Source organism: Colletotrichum spaethianum, assembly GCF_022836535.1.
Source record: "Colletotrichum spaethianum MAFF 239500 DNA, contig01, whole genome shotgun sequence".
NCBI classification, from domain to species: domain Eukaryota; kingdom Fungi; phylum Ascomycota; class Sordariomycetes; order Glomerellales; family Glomerellaceae; genus Colletotrichum; species Colletotrichum spaethianum.
The window spans coordinates 2,636,381-2,650,443 of NW_026054771.1; the positions used below are offsets into that span (position 1 = coordinate 2,636,381).

General features: G+C 52.9%; 3 protein-coding genes across 3 annotated transcripts; 1 reads left to right on the forward strand and 2 right to left on the reverse strand.

Moving 5' to 3' along the window:
• Positions 1 to 655: 655 nt before the first annotated feature.
• Positions 656 to 3,307, forward strand: ColSpa_00714 (metal-nicotianamine transporter YSL2; the record flags this gene model as incomplete). The annotated part of the gene is made up of 6 exons (XM_049266926.1): positions 656 to 938; positions 1,063 to 1,076; positions 1,129 to 1,244; positions 1,308 to 1,540; positions 1,635 to 1,856; positions 1,911 to 3,307. The coding sequence occupies 6 exons, from the start codon at positions 656 to 658 to the stop codon at positions 3,305 to 3,307; spliced, it is 2,265 nt and encodes a 754-aa protein (XP_049122883.1).
• Positions 3,308 to 4,497: 1,190 nt separating this feature from the next.
• Positions 4,498 to 5,727, reverse strand: ColSpa_00715 (sterol 24-C-methyltransferase; the record flags this gene model as incomplete). Its single annotated transcript, XM_049266927.1, has 1 exon — positions 4,498 to 5,727. The coding sequence occupies one exon, from the start codon at positions 5,725 to 5,727 to the stop codon at positions 4,498 to 4,500; it is 1,230 nt and encodes a 409-aa protein (XP_049122884.1).
• Positions 5,728 to 8,998: 3,271 nt separating this feature from the next.
• On the reverse strand, positions 8,999 to 13,361 carry ColSpa_00716 (ABC transporter 1; the record flags this gene model as incomplete). The annotated part of the gene is made up of 3 exons (XM_049266928.1): positions 8,999 to 12,042; positions 12,120 to 13,053; positions 13,260 to 13,361. 3 exons carry the CDS (start codon positions 13,359 to 13,361, stop codon positions 8,999 to 9,001), a joined length of 4,080 nt encoding a protein of 1,359 aa, XP_049122885.1.
• Positions 13,362 to 14,063: the final 702 nt, after the last annotated feature.

Below are 14,063 nucleotides of genomic sequence, written 5' to 3' on the forward strand. Positions count from 1 at the left end.
GCTGGAGAGCGAGGACCTTTTGATCTGCGCCGTCCGCAAATGCAGGGAGCAAACAACCCGCCCAATCGCGAGGTGTGACTGGCCGTGGCAACAAACCGTGACACATCAGGACGCTGCGCTGCCAATCGAGTGCCACAGGTTCTTTTTGGGGGACTCAAATCGGCTCGCAGATTACCCAGCAAATAAACTATGCGGCGGGCTGGGGAAAGCATTGGTTCCTTTGCTGGTCGATAACGGTCTTGGCGGCCCGCCCAACTACAATGACCTTTCGCTTCGGGATCCCGCCGGCGCCCATCCCAGACTCGCGAACCACCTGCGCGTTCTGGTAATCGCCTTCACGATCGTTGGCCCGAATCAACGGGCTTACCTATGGGGTCTCAGCCGCCACCCCATGGCATGAGGCAAAAGTTCCCATGGCCCCGGTAAACCCTGCCCTGCATGTCAGGGTGGCCAGCAACGAGGTCTCATTGTCCAGAGCATTGATGCAAATGTTTAAAAAGACTGCCAGCCTCCGCCTCTGCGTCAAGCATGGTCTCTTTCCACTTGACATCAAGCCAGGTCTCTCTTTGCCCAGAGCCAGCCAGCAAGCCCAGTTAACTTCTGGTCAACCAGTGTGTCAGTTCCCCATACAGACAAGTTATCAACACTTGTCACAATGGTGGCTACGAACCCCATCCCGGGGCCCATCCAGGCCGACACGCAGATCCCCTCCGCGGATCCCGCCCACGACCCGACCTTCATCACGGAGAAGGTCCGGTACTCTGAGCAGAACGACGAGCTCAAGAGCGAGGCCAGCGGCGATGACGAAATCACCGACCTCTTCGTTCCCTTCCCCGAGGTCAAGGGTCTCGAGCCCGAGGGTAACCCTCTGACCGTCCGCGCCGTCGTAGTCGGAATCATCCTGGGTTCCCTTGTGAACGCTTCCAACGTTTACCTTGGTACGTCTTACAATTCCAAACCTTGTGTGTGGTCACGCTTGCCCTGATGGGTGATTGTGGAAACGCTCGTGCCTTTTGCCATGTGACTGGTGTGATATCACATTTGCTAACCTCAGTATTACAGGTCTCAAGACTGGCGTATGTCCATAAATCCGAAATGCCTCTAGGCAACTGCTTACAAGGATTGTAGTTCACCTTCACTGCGAACATGTTTGGTGCCATCTTTGGCTATGCCATCGTTAAGCTTCTGGCCAAATCGCTACCCCACCTGCCCATCATTGGAGGCACCTTTGGCCCGCAGGAGAAGTGAGACCTTTTGCCCCTGTTTCTCTGTGTCTTTTATACACGCGACTAACACGATGTAACTAGCTCCATCATTCAGGCTTCCGCCACCGGAGCCGGTGGTATGTCTGGTCTGTTCGTCGCCGCTCTTCCCGCCATGTACCAGCTCAACCTCATGTCCGACAACCCCCGCGAGGACTTTGGCCGTATCTTGACCATCACCGTCGTCTGCGCCTTCTTCGGTCTCTTTGCCGCTGTTCCCCTGCGCAAGTTCTTCATCATCAACGTTGCTAGGGAGTTGAACCTCGTGTTCCCGAGTCGTAAGTCATTTGGCCTGGGGCTTCGGACGTTGATCGTCAGACTCCGAACCCTCCAGCCCCGCGTTCCTCGGCACTGAAGCTGACTTTGAACTAGCTACCGCGGCTGCCTTGACCATCCGCTCTATGCACGCCGTCGGCAGCGGTGCCGCCGATGCCGCCAAGAAGATCAAGACCCTGGGATACTGCTTTATTGGTGCTCTCGTCCACATTGTCGTCTCCCAGTACGCCGACGGTATCCTGCACAACTGGTACGTCTTCTTGTGGGTCTACGTCTGGAGTGGCTACAAGAACTGGGCCATGAACATCAACAACTGGGGTATGTCTATTCCAATCTATTTCCCTCCAAAACCGTCAAACTGACCACCTGCAGGCTGGTACATCCAGCTTACTCCCGCCTTCTTTGGTTCCGGCATGCTCGTCGGAATCAACGCTGCCCTGTCGTGGTGGCTCGGAACCGTCGTTGCCTGGGGTATCATTGGGCCCACCCTTGTTCACTACGGAGAGGCGATTGGTATTCAAAGATACCCCGACAGTGAGAAGTGGTCCGACGTGGTCAACTTCGGTGTCATGAAGGTCAGCGACGACCCCAACTGGATCCCGTCCCCCCGCTACTGGATGCTGTGGCCCGGTGTCATGGTCCTCGTTGTCTACTCCATGGTCGAGTTCATCCTCCACATCGGTGTCCTCGTCGACGGCGCCAAGTTCGCCTTCCGCTCTACTGCTCGCAGCCTCAACAACCGCATGCAGTCGCGCGGCAAGCACAACGCCTTCATTGCCAAGCACGCCGGCCTGGCCGATGCCCAAGACAGCCTCGTGGAGGACTTTGCGCCCCCGAGCCAGCAGGTCCCCATCTGGGTCTGGGCGACTGGCACTCTTATTTTCGTTGCCGTCGCCTGTGTCGTCTGCCACGTCCAGTTCCACATGAACGCCGGTCTCGCCATTCTTGCCTGCATCCTGGGTCTTCTCTTCGCCTTCCTCAGTATTCACGGCGGTGCCGTTACTGACTGCACTCCTCTCACTGCGTCTGCCAAAGCCTCCCAGCTCGTCTTCGGTGGTGTCACCTCCGGCCAAGGCCTCAGCGTGAGTGCGGCTCAGCGCATCAACCTCGTCGCCGGTGGTATCGCCTCCGGTACCGCCGACGTTGCCACGTCATTGGTCTCCGACTTCCGTGTCGGCTTCCTCCTCCGTACTCCTCCCCACCTGCAGTTCTATGCCCAGGCCATCGGTGCCGCAGTCAGCGTCTTCCTTGCGCCTGGTGTTTTTGTCCTGTTCATGGCTGCCTACCCCTGCATCTGGAAGGAGATGGAAGCCGATGAGGTTTGCGCCTTCGGTGCCCCCTCCGTCACGGCATGGAGGGCCGTTGCCGAGGCTGTTACCAAGCCTCAGCTGCCTATTCCCAGGTCCTGCGCCATCTTCACCATCGTCATGGGTGTCATCTGCGCTCTTCAGGCTGTCCTCAAGAACTTCTACCTTGTCGGCCCCCGTATGAAGTACCGCGACTACCTCCCCAACTGGATGTCCATCGGTGTTGCCTGGGTTCTCGGCCCTGACAGTGGTTATGCCAATGCCATCATGGCCGGTGCCATCTTCGCCTGGGCCTGGAAGAAGTACTTCCCCAAGGGATTCGAGGTGCACTGCTTCGCCGCCGCCGCTGGTCTCATCGCCGGTGAGGGTTTCGGAGGTGTCATCAACGCTGCTATTGAGCTAGGAGGTGTGAGTGGTGGCGCCATCGGCTCCCACATCGCTCTCCCTGGTGAAGAGTGGTAAAAAAAGGATGAAAGACGGTACACCAATGTGTCAATGCGCAACGTACAATAATTGTTTAATGCTATGGAGATTGAGCGGCTCTGGACATGACTTGAATTCTCAATACATACCCTTTCACGAAGCTTTTAGCGCTAGATAAAGATCTGACATTCTTTATCGAATATTTGTCCCTTTTTGGAGTGATTTGAATGTTTGGATCTAACTCAATGGAACGAATACGTCCTAATTGTGGACCAGCCGTCTCGGCCGATGACCCACTGCGGGAGAATGATTCAATTTCTTCGGCTTTCCTTGCGGCATTGCCGGAAGGCCCCACCCACCCAGGACCGACCTCGGCCGGGTTGCAGCCGACAAATGTGTGCCTCTTAAGAAAGAGAATCACACGGGGAATCAGGAAGAAAGGGACAGCTTAGGGTGGTCAGTAGGAAAAACAGTCTACTGTTAGACGACAATAGATTGCTGTAGCACTGAAAGTTTCTTCCTACGTCTTTTTCCTTCAGGCTCTTCTCGACTTCAACACCCCTATCCCATGTCCGGTCACACACATAAATGCCAGTCACTTTCAAATTGTGATTTTCACCTGATATGTATAACGATATAAGGCTAACGTTTATTGCCCTGTCGCCAAACTAGCTTTATCCCTCAGAGCGGTTCAGTAGGTTATTTATCTCTACAAAGCAAACAGTCTTCGTCAGCTAAGATTGTCCAACCAATCTTCGTCCTAAGTAAAGACTTACTAAAGCCTGACTTGTGAGAGAGCTATATTCAATTTTTTGATGTGCGATGCTGTCGAAGCCTTGTTGTACTGGGTTCGGAGGCAAAACAAGGTATGTTTGTAAAATCCTGCGAATGCAACGCTAAAAGCCGCAACAGCCTCCTTTGCAAAAGAACTTGCCACAATGTTTATTTCGACTTGAGAGAGAAAACTCGTGCATAATGCTCTCGCGATACAATTATAGATTACTTGTTTGATTTGTCTAACCATGACTTCTAAAATGAACGCTACACAATACGCATCATGAATCTCGCCAGCGTCGTATCTCAGATAAGCAATCGAAGAACGCCGAGCTGCACATCGTAGCCAGCATAAAATCAGTCCGGCGCCATGATGTCGTCCAAACACATCAGCGACTCCGACAATGTCTATATTCACTAGCCAATATCCCATGACTCAACCGCATGCCCAAGTTCTAAACCTTCTGCGCAACAATCCGATAACTGGTCGTCACCAGCTTCATTGTGTCCATCTTGACAAACGCCTGTCCGTCCAAGCAAAGACGGTTGATGAGGGTTTTGAAATGGGGCGGGAGCAATCGAACCTTGACCAGTCCCAGAATGACCTGCCGCAAACTGCGGAAGTAGACGTCGGCCTTGTCGATCAACGGCGCCTGCAGTCCGCCGATGCTCGCGTTGTCCGAGATTAAAACATTGAATCCGGCCTCGGTCAACGCCTTCTCAAACGTTGCGGGCGTCGGCGTTCCCACGGCTCCGATCAACGGCTTCGTCCTCCGCATCAACTCCGCATGCTCCGGGTTGGTGGCATCGTATGCTGGTAAGCTAACCCAATCCAGCAGGGAAATCTTGGCGCCAGGTTTGAGCACCCTTCGGAGCTCGCTGAACAGCTTCGGGAGGTCTTTGCATAGGCTGAGTGCCTGGATCTGGTAGAATGCGTCAAACGAGTTGTCTTCGAATGGCAGCGGTAGCTCATTCATGTCCTGGATTGTGAAGCTGTTTTGCAAACCCATCTGCTCGTTGAACTCCTGGGCCTGTGCGACCTGGTTCGGGTCGATATTCAGGCCGGTGACCAATGCGCCGCTGATGGCGGCCATATGCGCTGCAACACGCCCGCGCCCGCATCCCAAATCCAGCACTTTGTCGCCTTTCTTCAAGCCAATGTCGCGTGCAATAGATTCCTCGTACAGCATCTGGTTGTCGAGGACGGAGGCCTTCTTGTCCATTAGGGGTGGGATGTACATCTTCTCCACGTCGCCTAGCGCGCAGAGATGGTTCAGTACACCATAATACGACTGCAGACAGTCACCGACCTTGGTCCTGTAGTCCGGCCCAAGGGTCTTGATCATCTTCTCCTCGTCTGCCCAGTCGAGGTTGTAGATAACGTACGACGCCATGAAGTCGTCGACTTCTTTCGGCGTCAGGTCCAGGAGGTACTTGAATGATTTCCAGAATGTCGTCGAGCGCTTGGGCATTACAGTACGGTTGAACTCGGGCTTGTTGTTGGCGTCGCTGTTGCTCTTGCGTAGACGCAGTCCATGTTTTTTCTTCCACGATGCCTGTGCGGCGGGCTTCAAAGCAGAGACATCATCTGAAGTCTCGCTAATTCGCGGGCTGTTGTGGCTGACATTAGGCGTTACTGTCGCCGCTGGCGGTTGCGCGATTGCTGTTGCTGCTGCTGCTGACATAGCTGCAAGCGGTATGATAAGATGACGTGGAGGAATAGTTTCAAAAAAAAAAAAGGGGGGGGGGGTAAGGAAGGATCCGCAGGTAAGGTAAGACGACCACGGAAAGGGAGAGAGAAAACAAATCAGCTGGGTATCACAGAGTGCGTCTCAGAGGAACGGGAAGGCGGACGGGCAGGCGATGGGCAGGCGAAGTCCTTTATACATGGTACCCTCCTTTCGTTGAGCATCCATGTCCCAGGCAAACAAAGCCAGTCAACAACAAAAAACATCTGACGGAGCCGCAAACCGGATTGCTTTCTAATCTATTGTGACGTTCTCGGGACTTACGGAGGAACGTCCGGTAGTTCCGACTGGGTCAACAATCACCAGACCACTCAAAAAGGACCTCCGGTGATGGGGCTAGTTCCAGCCCATCATCAGCAGCTAAGGAGGCGGGAAACCGTCCTGGGAGAGGAAAGCCAACTCTACAAGTCTCGAACACATTGGGCAAAAGCCGGGCGGGAACGGGCTGGACCCTGGCGCACTGAGTCACCCCTTTTGATCGTACACCAACTTACCTGTTTGCTCGATAAAGAACCTGGTGTCTGGCGGTGTGTCCACTCCGGCTGTCTCAATTGCTCCTGCGCTATGTTGCGTTACGGTTACGCTTTTTTTCCCGCCGTTCGGACCTCTGTCCCGCTGTTTTTCTATTCGCTACGCGTTGTTCGTAGCATCTGTACGTCATTGTGGCGCTTCCTTGGTTGGATTTTTTGTTCTTTTACCGGCTTACTCCCGGCGTTTCCTCAAGGCAATCTCCTGGGGAGTGGCTCCAATTAAACCACGTTACCGGGCACGTTCGACAGATCATATGCCGTCTGAGTAGGGCTCATGTGGCTGAAAGGTTTGTATGGTGTGGTAAACCGCAAATGCTAACAACGCAGAGTGTGGCATGGTGGGATCCAAGAGGTCAAGGCGGCCGCTTTGCGTTTCGATGTTGGTGTGGCTTGGCAAGTGCCGAGTGGTGTGCCCACGGTGTGGACTTATCACCAAGGAGATAATGGAGGATTTGTGTGCGAATACGGGATATGCACCAGGGACTGAGATTTGCATTCTGAATGAATAATGTTTAAGCTTTTTTGCGCTCCCGCTTCGCCTTAGGTCTATTCAGACACAGCCTCAACATACCTAGTACGGACTCCATACGTGTGTGTGCGAGTGGAGCAGCAAGGAACGGTCCGCTTCCTACAATCTATTCACGCCCTGAAAAGTCGCCCTGAGAAGTGAAGTCAAGTTAACTCCCTTGCCAATTGTTCATCAAGGACTTGATGCGATTTTTCTATCTTTTTTCAAAGTGCTGCGATTTTTCGCAGTTCTGGATGTGCTCGTCATGTTGATGTCATACTGCTAGGGGTTTGTTCCCGAAGTCGATCTTTGCAACTCGAAATCGAACATTACGTAGCCTAGCAAAGCACGGAGTACTGCTGGCCAATTACTGCTTGAACGAGACATGAACGTCAGCGCGACATGAAGCAATTAGTTTTTAATTCAACACGAAGATCCATCAATGGAGTTTTCCCGCGACGATTATCATCAACTGTACAATACAGCAACGTTGGCCATCGTCCGGGAAATAATACTCTACTTGTAACTATTGCGTAAAACAAGCCATCCAGTAATAGATAATATTCAACAGTAGTTTGCATGGAGCCTGACAAGCAAAAAAACGCTAACGACTGAGTAAACATAACCATGTCTATGGGCTTATTCACTGGGCGTTATGATCTAATGTATACAGTCACCGATTTCGTAGCACACAAGGCAGCGTCGCTCAAAGAACGGTGTGACGCTGCTCGACCTCCTTTTGGGGCGCAACTTTCCGACTCATTGGCAGTCATGGAGCGACTACTACACACCCCGGGAAACTAGTCAATATTTCATCACCTATTCTACAGTCTGAAAGAACGAAGGTGTATTTGTGTTCTATGAAACAACGATCTCGCTGCTTTTCTTTTTCTTTGACCTAAAAGTTACAACTGCCCTGAGAGCGGTGCCTACTATAGCCAGTGTTTTCTTTGTGATTAAACGGGGCATCCTGCTGACTGTTACTAGATATTGTCGTTGAAGGTTTTGTTTTTTTCTTTTAGAGATTTGAAATGATCACCCATGGGTTGCCAGGAACGTTAGACGAGTGAAGTGTGTTAGACAAAGATTGCCTCCGTAAGGGTTTCCTTGATAGGCTCAGATGTAAGCATCTGTTTGATTCTCATCGTTTATTGAAGATCCCGACTTTGGTCTCAAAACCCCTTCACACAGGCATGGGATTTTCCCATAAATCTGGCTCAGGGGCCAGTCATGGTCGGAATTCCACCACAAGACAAAGCCCGTCGACTGGCTCCACATGAACCTCACTGTAACACATCTGCAAGTGTCTCCGTGAATTTTACATTGGCACTGTAAGTTAAATGAGCGAGAAGCTGTCGCAAAAACGAAAATGATAGAGACCAAGGCACGCGACCCAGCTTGTTGCAAATACAATTCTCAGGCCATTGGTTCACCCCTTTACCGACTCGATATCCAATAGTCGGTTTACTCATAATCGTTATGTCAGCCATGGATGGACTTATTTGGCGGTTATCTTGAACATGAGTTACGCTGTATTCACCATTCGTTCTGCTATTCCACTTGCATTTACGTGTTTAAACCTCTAATAGAAACAGCTGGAGCTTATGCAAATTGAGTTTGGTCACAAGTAAGTGTCTTCGGCGTCACTGATGTCTACGGCGCTGATCAAATTGATCATAAGCACACAACGCCGGAGTTGGAGCTGCTAAAGTCTAACCTCGTGGCACGAAGAGTACTTCAAAGAGCTGATAGGAATTCTAAGCTACTGGAGAAAATTCGAACAAGAGACACTTGTCCACACAGCATGAGTTTGCGAGACTGAACTTGATGTTCTACCATTTTATACCTGAAAAAACACATCCGCTAGAACATTATAAGTCTTTGTTGCTGCTATCCTCTGTCACAGCTGGTGAAAGTTGGATGGGTCAGCCTATTGTGACTGCTCGAAGATATGAATACGGTCTCGTAACCCAAAATATATGGCGAGGCCGCGAATATCTATTGTGCGCTAAATGTATTGAACGAAACAACGCTGTTAAGGTATTGTTTAGTTGTACAGATTTTATCAAATTTGACAGTCCCCCGTTTCCAGAGCCAATGCGGTCACCCGCGCAACTTGATTTTACTCCTTTTATCACGATCCAAGCCCCTAAATCACTCAACGGCCTTTTTATTGCAGCATTTGCTGCATGGCGTTGATTCTGTAGCTCTCCCTTCTTTCCATAAGCTCCTGGTGCGTTCCGCTGTCGGCAATCTGTCCACCCTCGACCAGCAAAATCACGTTGGCCTTGTGGACGGTGTGCAAGCGATGGGTAATCGCCAATACAGTTGTACCACGGGATGCACGCTCGAGACCCTCTTGGAGGGCTGCTTCACTCGCGGCATCCAAGGCGCTCGTACTTTCGTCTAGAAGCAACAGGCGCGGCTTGCGGACGAGGGCACGGGCAATAGCTAAACGTTGTCTCTGACCGCCAGACAGACGGGACGCAGAAGGACCACATTCGGTGTCGTATCCTTCAGGTAGAGCCATGATCACGTCGTGGATATTGGCCAGTTTGCAAGCCTCCTCGATCTCGGCCTGAGTAGCCTCAGTGTCGGGTGCCGAGCCGAGACCGACGTTAAAGCGAACGCTGCCGTCAAAGAGGGTCGGGTCCTGGGGAACAATAGCAACGGTATCTCTGAAAGAGTCGGGGAGGTTGGAAATATCGTAACCATCGATAAGAACCTGGCCATGGGAGGGAAAGTAGAGACGCTGAACAAGATTCATAATGGTGGACTTTCCAGCTCCAGAAGGACCAACCAAACCGCAGAACTGACCAGGCTGGAGGGTGAAAGAAACATTATCGAGGATATTGACGTCGCGGCGGCTGGGGTAAGCGAAGGAGACGTTTTTGAAGGTTACTTTGACACCGCCGGCGTTAGGTCTTTTTGCTTTGACTTCTCCGGTAGCCTCAACGTCCTCTTCTGCCTTGGAGTCTCCGGCAATCTGCTTGGGTTGAGTGCCAGTCTTGCTAAGATCATCGTTCTTGCCGAGGTTGATGACGGACATGATGCGGGACAAGGCGGAACGAGCACGCGAGAACTCGGGGGCGAGGGAGAACATGGTACCCCACAGCTGGGCGCTGATAAGCATTGCCACCAAGATGATCAGGAACTGAGTCTGGGTGTATTCGCCCCTCATAATGAGCTGTGTACCCCACCAGTAGGCTAGAGCGTTGACAAAAGTGCCGGTGACGTTAGAGATGGCCAACCAGATGTTGGTAGAAGCCGACGCGCGAACCATCTGTTTCTGAGGCGGAGCGAGGAGGCGAGCATAGTTGTCCATGACCTGGCTCTCGAGAGAGAGGGCTGCAACGGTCTTGATCGACTGTACGGCCTCAGTGGCCACGGAAGTGGCAGTCGAGAATGCAGCCGAGTGACGCTCTTCGTAGCGAGCCAGCATGCGCAGCTGCATGAAACCAGAGCCTAAAAGCAGGGGAATAGTGACCAAGCAGACGAGTGCGATCTTCCAGGCGATGATGTGAGACAAAATCACAGCAACGAGGACGTTCACGCAGATGGCGAACACAGTACCGATAGTAGAACCGCTGAAGCCACCAATGGCAGCACTATCTTTGGTGATAATGGTAAGCAGGCCGGAGGCGGTACGGCCGTCTGATTGATGCCACTGAACGTCCTGGTCGAGCAGGGAGCGGAAAGACAAGACGCGCACAGAGTAGAGGAGCTTTTCAGCCACAACACCGAAACAGGACCAGGCGAAGAAGTTGGCGAAAAGTTCGATACAGGCAAGACCAAACAGAAGGCCGGAAAAGAAACGACCCATGGAAAGAATGTGTTCGATGGTGCTGGCACATGGGTTGAGGGCGCCAACGGTGAAACCGAAGATGAGACCGGAGCCGGTGAACGTACCGCCCACGAGGGTGGCAGCAATCATGGCAATAATCAACCATGCCAAAGAGGGTCTAATAAGGCGGACAAGACCCTTGAATACAGTGCTGTAAGGCTTCTCCTCATCCAGACCGGCGATCTCGGACTTCTTCTTTTCCTCGTTGCTTTCCTTGTCACCGGATTTGGTCTGCTTCAGGCTCTTGGTAGCAAAATGCTGATCGGGGTCGTTGGTCTTCTCGTTGATAGCTTGGTCTTCCTTGAGGGTAGAGGCATCGAGGGAGTCACCAGAAGCGGAGACAGCATCAGGTGCACGATCAGCAGTACCCAGAGTTTGGAGCCTGGCCATACGGGCAAAAGCGCCGTCCTCGCGCGACATCAAGTCTGTATATGTACCTTGCTCGACAACCTGACCGGCCTCCATAACGACGATGTTGTCTGCGTTGCGGATCGTGGACAGCCGATGAGCGATGGAGACGATGGTGCGGTTCTCAGTGGCGGCCTGCTCGACAGCACGCTGGATGCGCTTCTCACTAGCAGAGTCAAGGGCGGAAGTTGCTTCGTCCAGTACCAGGATCTTGGGGTCACGGATCAGAGCTCGGGCAAGAGCGATTCGCTGACGCTGGCCACCACTGACGAGAGTACCACTAGGACCGGCTGAGGTGCCATAGCCGTCGTCGAGGCGGTTGATGAAGGTGGCAGCATCCGCCTGCTCGGCCGCATGGCGGACGAGGTCGACAATTTCTTGAATCTCGGGGCCGTAACTGTTGACCGATGACAGAGCGTCCTTGCCCTTGGATGCAAGCTCCGCCAGCTGGCCACCGCTGAGATAGGGCCTCAAGCGCTGGTGTTCGGGCTTTGGAGAGTTGATGAGGCCAAGAGCAATGTTCTCAAGAATTGATCGGTCGAGAAGAGAGGGTTCCTGCTGCACGAAGCTGATGAAGCTTCGAAGGCTGCGAACGTTGAGCTCACGGATATCGTGGCCGTCGAGGAGAATCTCTCCCTGATTCGGGTCTTGGAGACGGGCGAGGAGGGCGGCAATGGTGGATTTTCCACTGCCCGAGAGACCGATGACAGCAGTGTACTTGCCAGCTGGGAACTCGACGTTGACGTTACGTAGGACGGGCTGACCGGGTCTCGCTGGGTACTCAAAAGTAACGTTGCGGAGCACAATTCCCTTAGGATCATCCAGAGGCAGAACCTTGCCCTCCTCGGAGGTGCCATCAATCTCCGAGGGAGCCTCGATGTCCTCCCACAGGCGTTGGTATGCGGCCGAGGCACCTCCGAGAAGGGGCAGAATAGGGGCGATAGAACCAAGCATAATGCAAGCTAAGGTGCACGTGCAGTGTTAGCTATTGTCGTTGGAACTATCACGCAACTTGATGGGAGTATCAAGAAAAACTTACCATCAACGAGCAGGTAAACAACTGCATAAATCTCACCAACGGTTGCACCATCCCCACGTCCAGCCATCGAGTCGGCAATTCTGATACTGCCCTGCCAGAAAGCAAGAGCGTTTCCAGCGTACGCAATGAAATAGAGAAGACCGGCTTGGACAGCGGCGGCAGCAGCTTTCTTCATACCAGCCTTGCGAGCAGTGATCATGTGGTCGGCAAACTTAGCCTCAAGGCGGGGGCCAGCACCGAAAGCCTGCACAACAGAAATGTGAGACAGGGCTTCGGAGGCAATGGAAGAAGCCTTTCCAATTGCTTCACTCATGCGGCCGGCGTTTCTCGTGATGTAGCCACCGCCGACGAAGGAGGAGAGCATGAAAGCCGGAAACATTGAAACAAGCATGCCGGCAAGCTTGGGCTGCTTCGTGAACGCGATAATGAAGACAGTTACGAAGAAGCTCAAGCTACAGATGACGATGCCCACCTTCTCGGAGGTGCCGGATTGAATAGCCGTAATGTCGCCGTGGAGTCGACTAGAGACCTCACCAGCGGCAGCGCGCTTGTCGAAGTAGGAGGGCGGCTGACGCAATAAAGCAGACACGTATTGCGTGCGCAGACGCTGGGCGAGACGCTGGCTGATGATGCTCCAAGAGAGGATGTAGCTGTAAATGAGGACGAGTGCGATGGCACCAACGTAGACCGTTTGTATAACTTTTTGGTTAATGGCGGACTCGTACGCGAACGCGTCGACGTTTGTAATTCCGTCGGCAGCGCAGGTGGCATCGTTCATGTCATCAACTAGCTGGCCGAAGATGATACCCATGAGAGGGAATGGCACACCGGCACCGATGGCCGTGATGGTGCCAAAGATGATGAGAAGGTAGTCGAACCATGTCGGATTGGCGGCGAAAAGCAGACGGAAGTAGATGAAGAACTGCTTGGTAAACTGAAATGAAAAGTGTTAGTAGCCAGTAGATGAGTTTGAGGTAATGGCGCTCCGCACTGGATGGCATTGTGGTGCGAGAGCCTGTCGCGATGGCGCCCGCTGATATCTTTGGTGTTTTCCAGAAGCATGCGGGACGGCCCGGCACAGTCACAAGCGCTTGCATCCAGTGTAGCACAGCCCAGGTACAGCGGTTGGGAAAGACTAACCGGCATGCCCTTGGACTCTTCCTTCACCTCTTCTTCCTTCTTGGGTTCCTCGGCCGCTAGAGGGGCTGCCTTCTCAGACTCTTGCTTCTCAAGTGCCGCCATCTTGTTACCTTGGGTCGTCACTGGCCGTCAGATCAGATCAAGGTTCCAAGCTAAGGGACCTCGGGGTGTGACGCGCACCCTTACTCGAATCCTTTTGCTTGGTCCTGGTCGATCGATTCCAGTAGAAAGATGCGTCAGCGGTGAACGAGGGGGGCAATAAGAAAGTTTGGGGGTGGGAAGAAGTTCGATAACACTTTTTGAGAGAACGAAAAGACAAGACAAGCAAGTTGTGCCAAGCCTCTTTTTGCCTCGGTGACTACGGAAACAGACAGTTGCTGCAGTATTCTACGCCCCCTCTCGCGTAAGGAAGCTAAAAATCAAACGGCTTGCGCTGTTAAGGGCACATGCGAGATGGGGGTAGTGGCCGATTCCGGGGCTTGGCTTGCGCGTGTTTACGACCATAAAGAGGCGCGTACAGATCAGCTCGGTGACGATCAGGGTGTCCTCTGGACGGAGGAAGAATTTTGCACTAGAGCCATGGAGCAATGGAGACCCCCCTGGACAGGGCAAGGGGGTGATGTGGCCAGTCATGATGTGGCATGCAGTGAAGGGTGTGATCAGATAAGATGATCTGATTGATTAGATATGACGCTAGCAATGTCGCTAGCTAGGCCAATTTGCACCCAGTGGGTTGAGTCGGGTGGACCCATGCGAGATTCTTAACCCTCGTTGCTCAGATGGGAATAGCTCCCGAGGCACGGA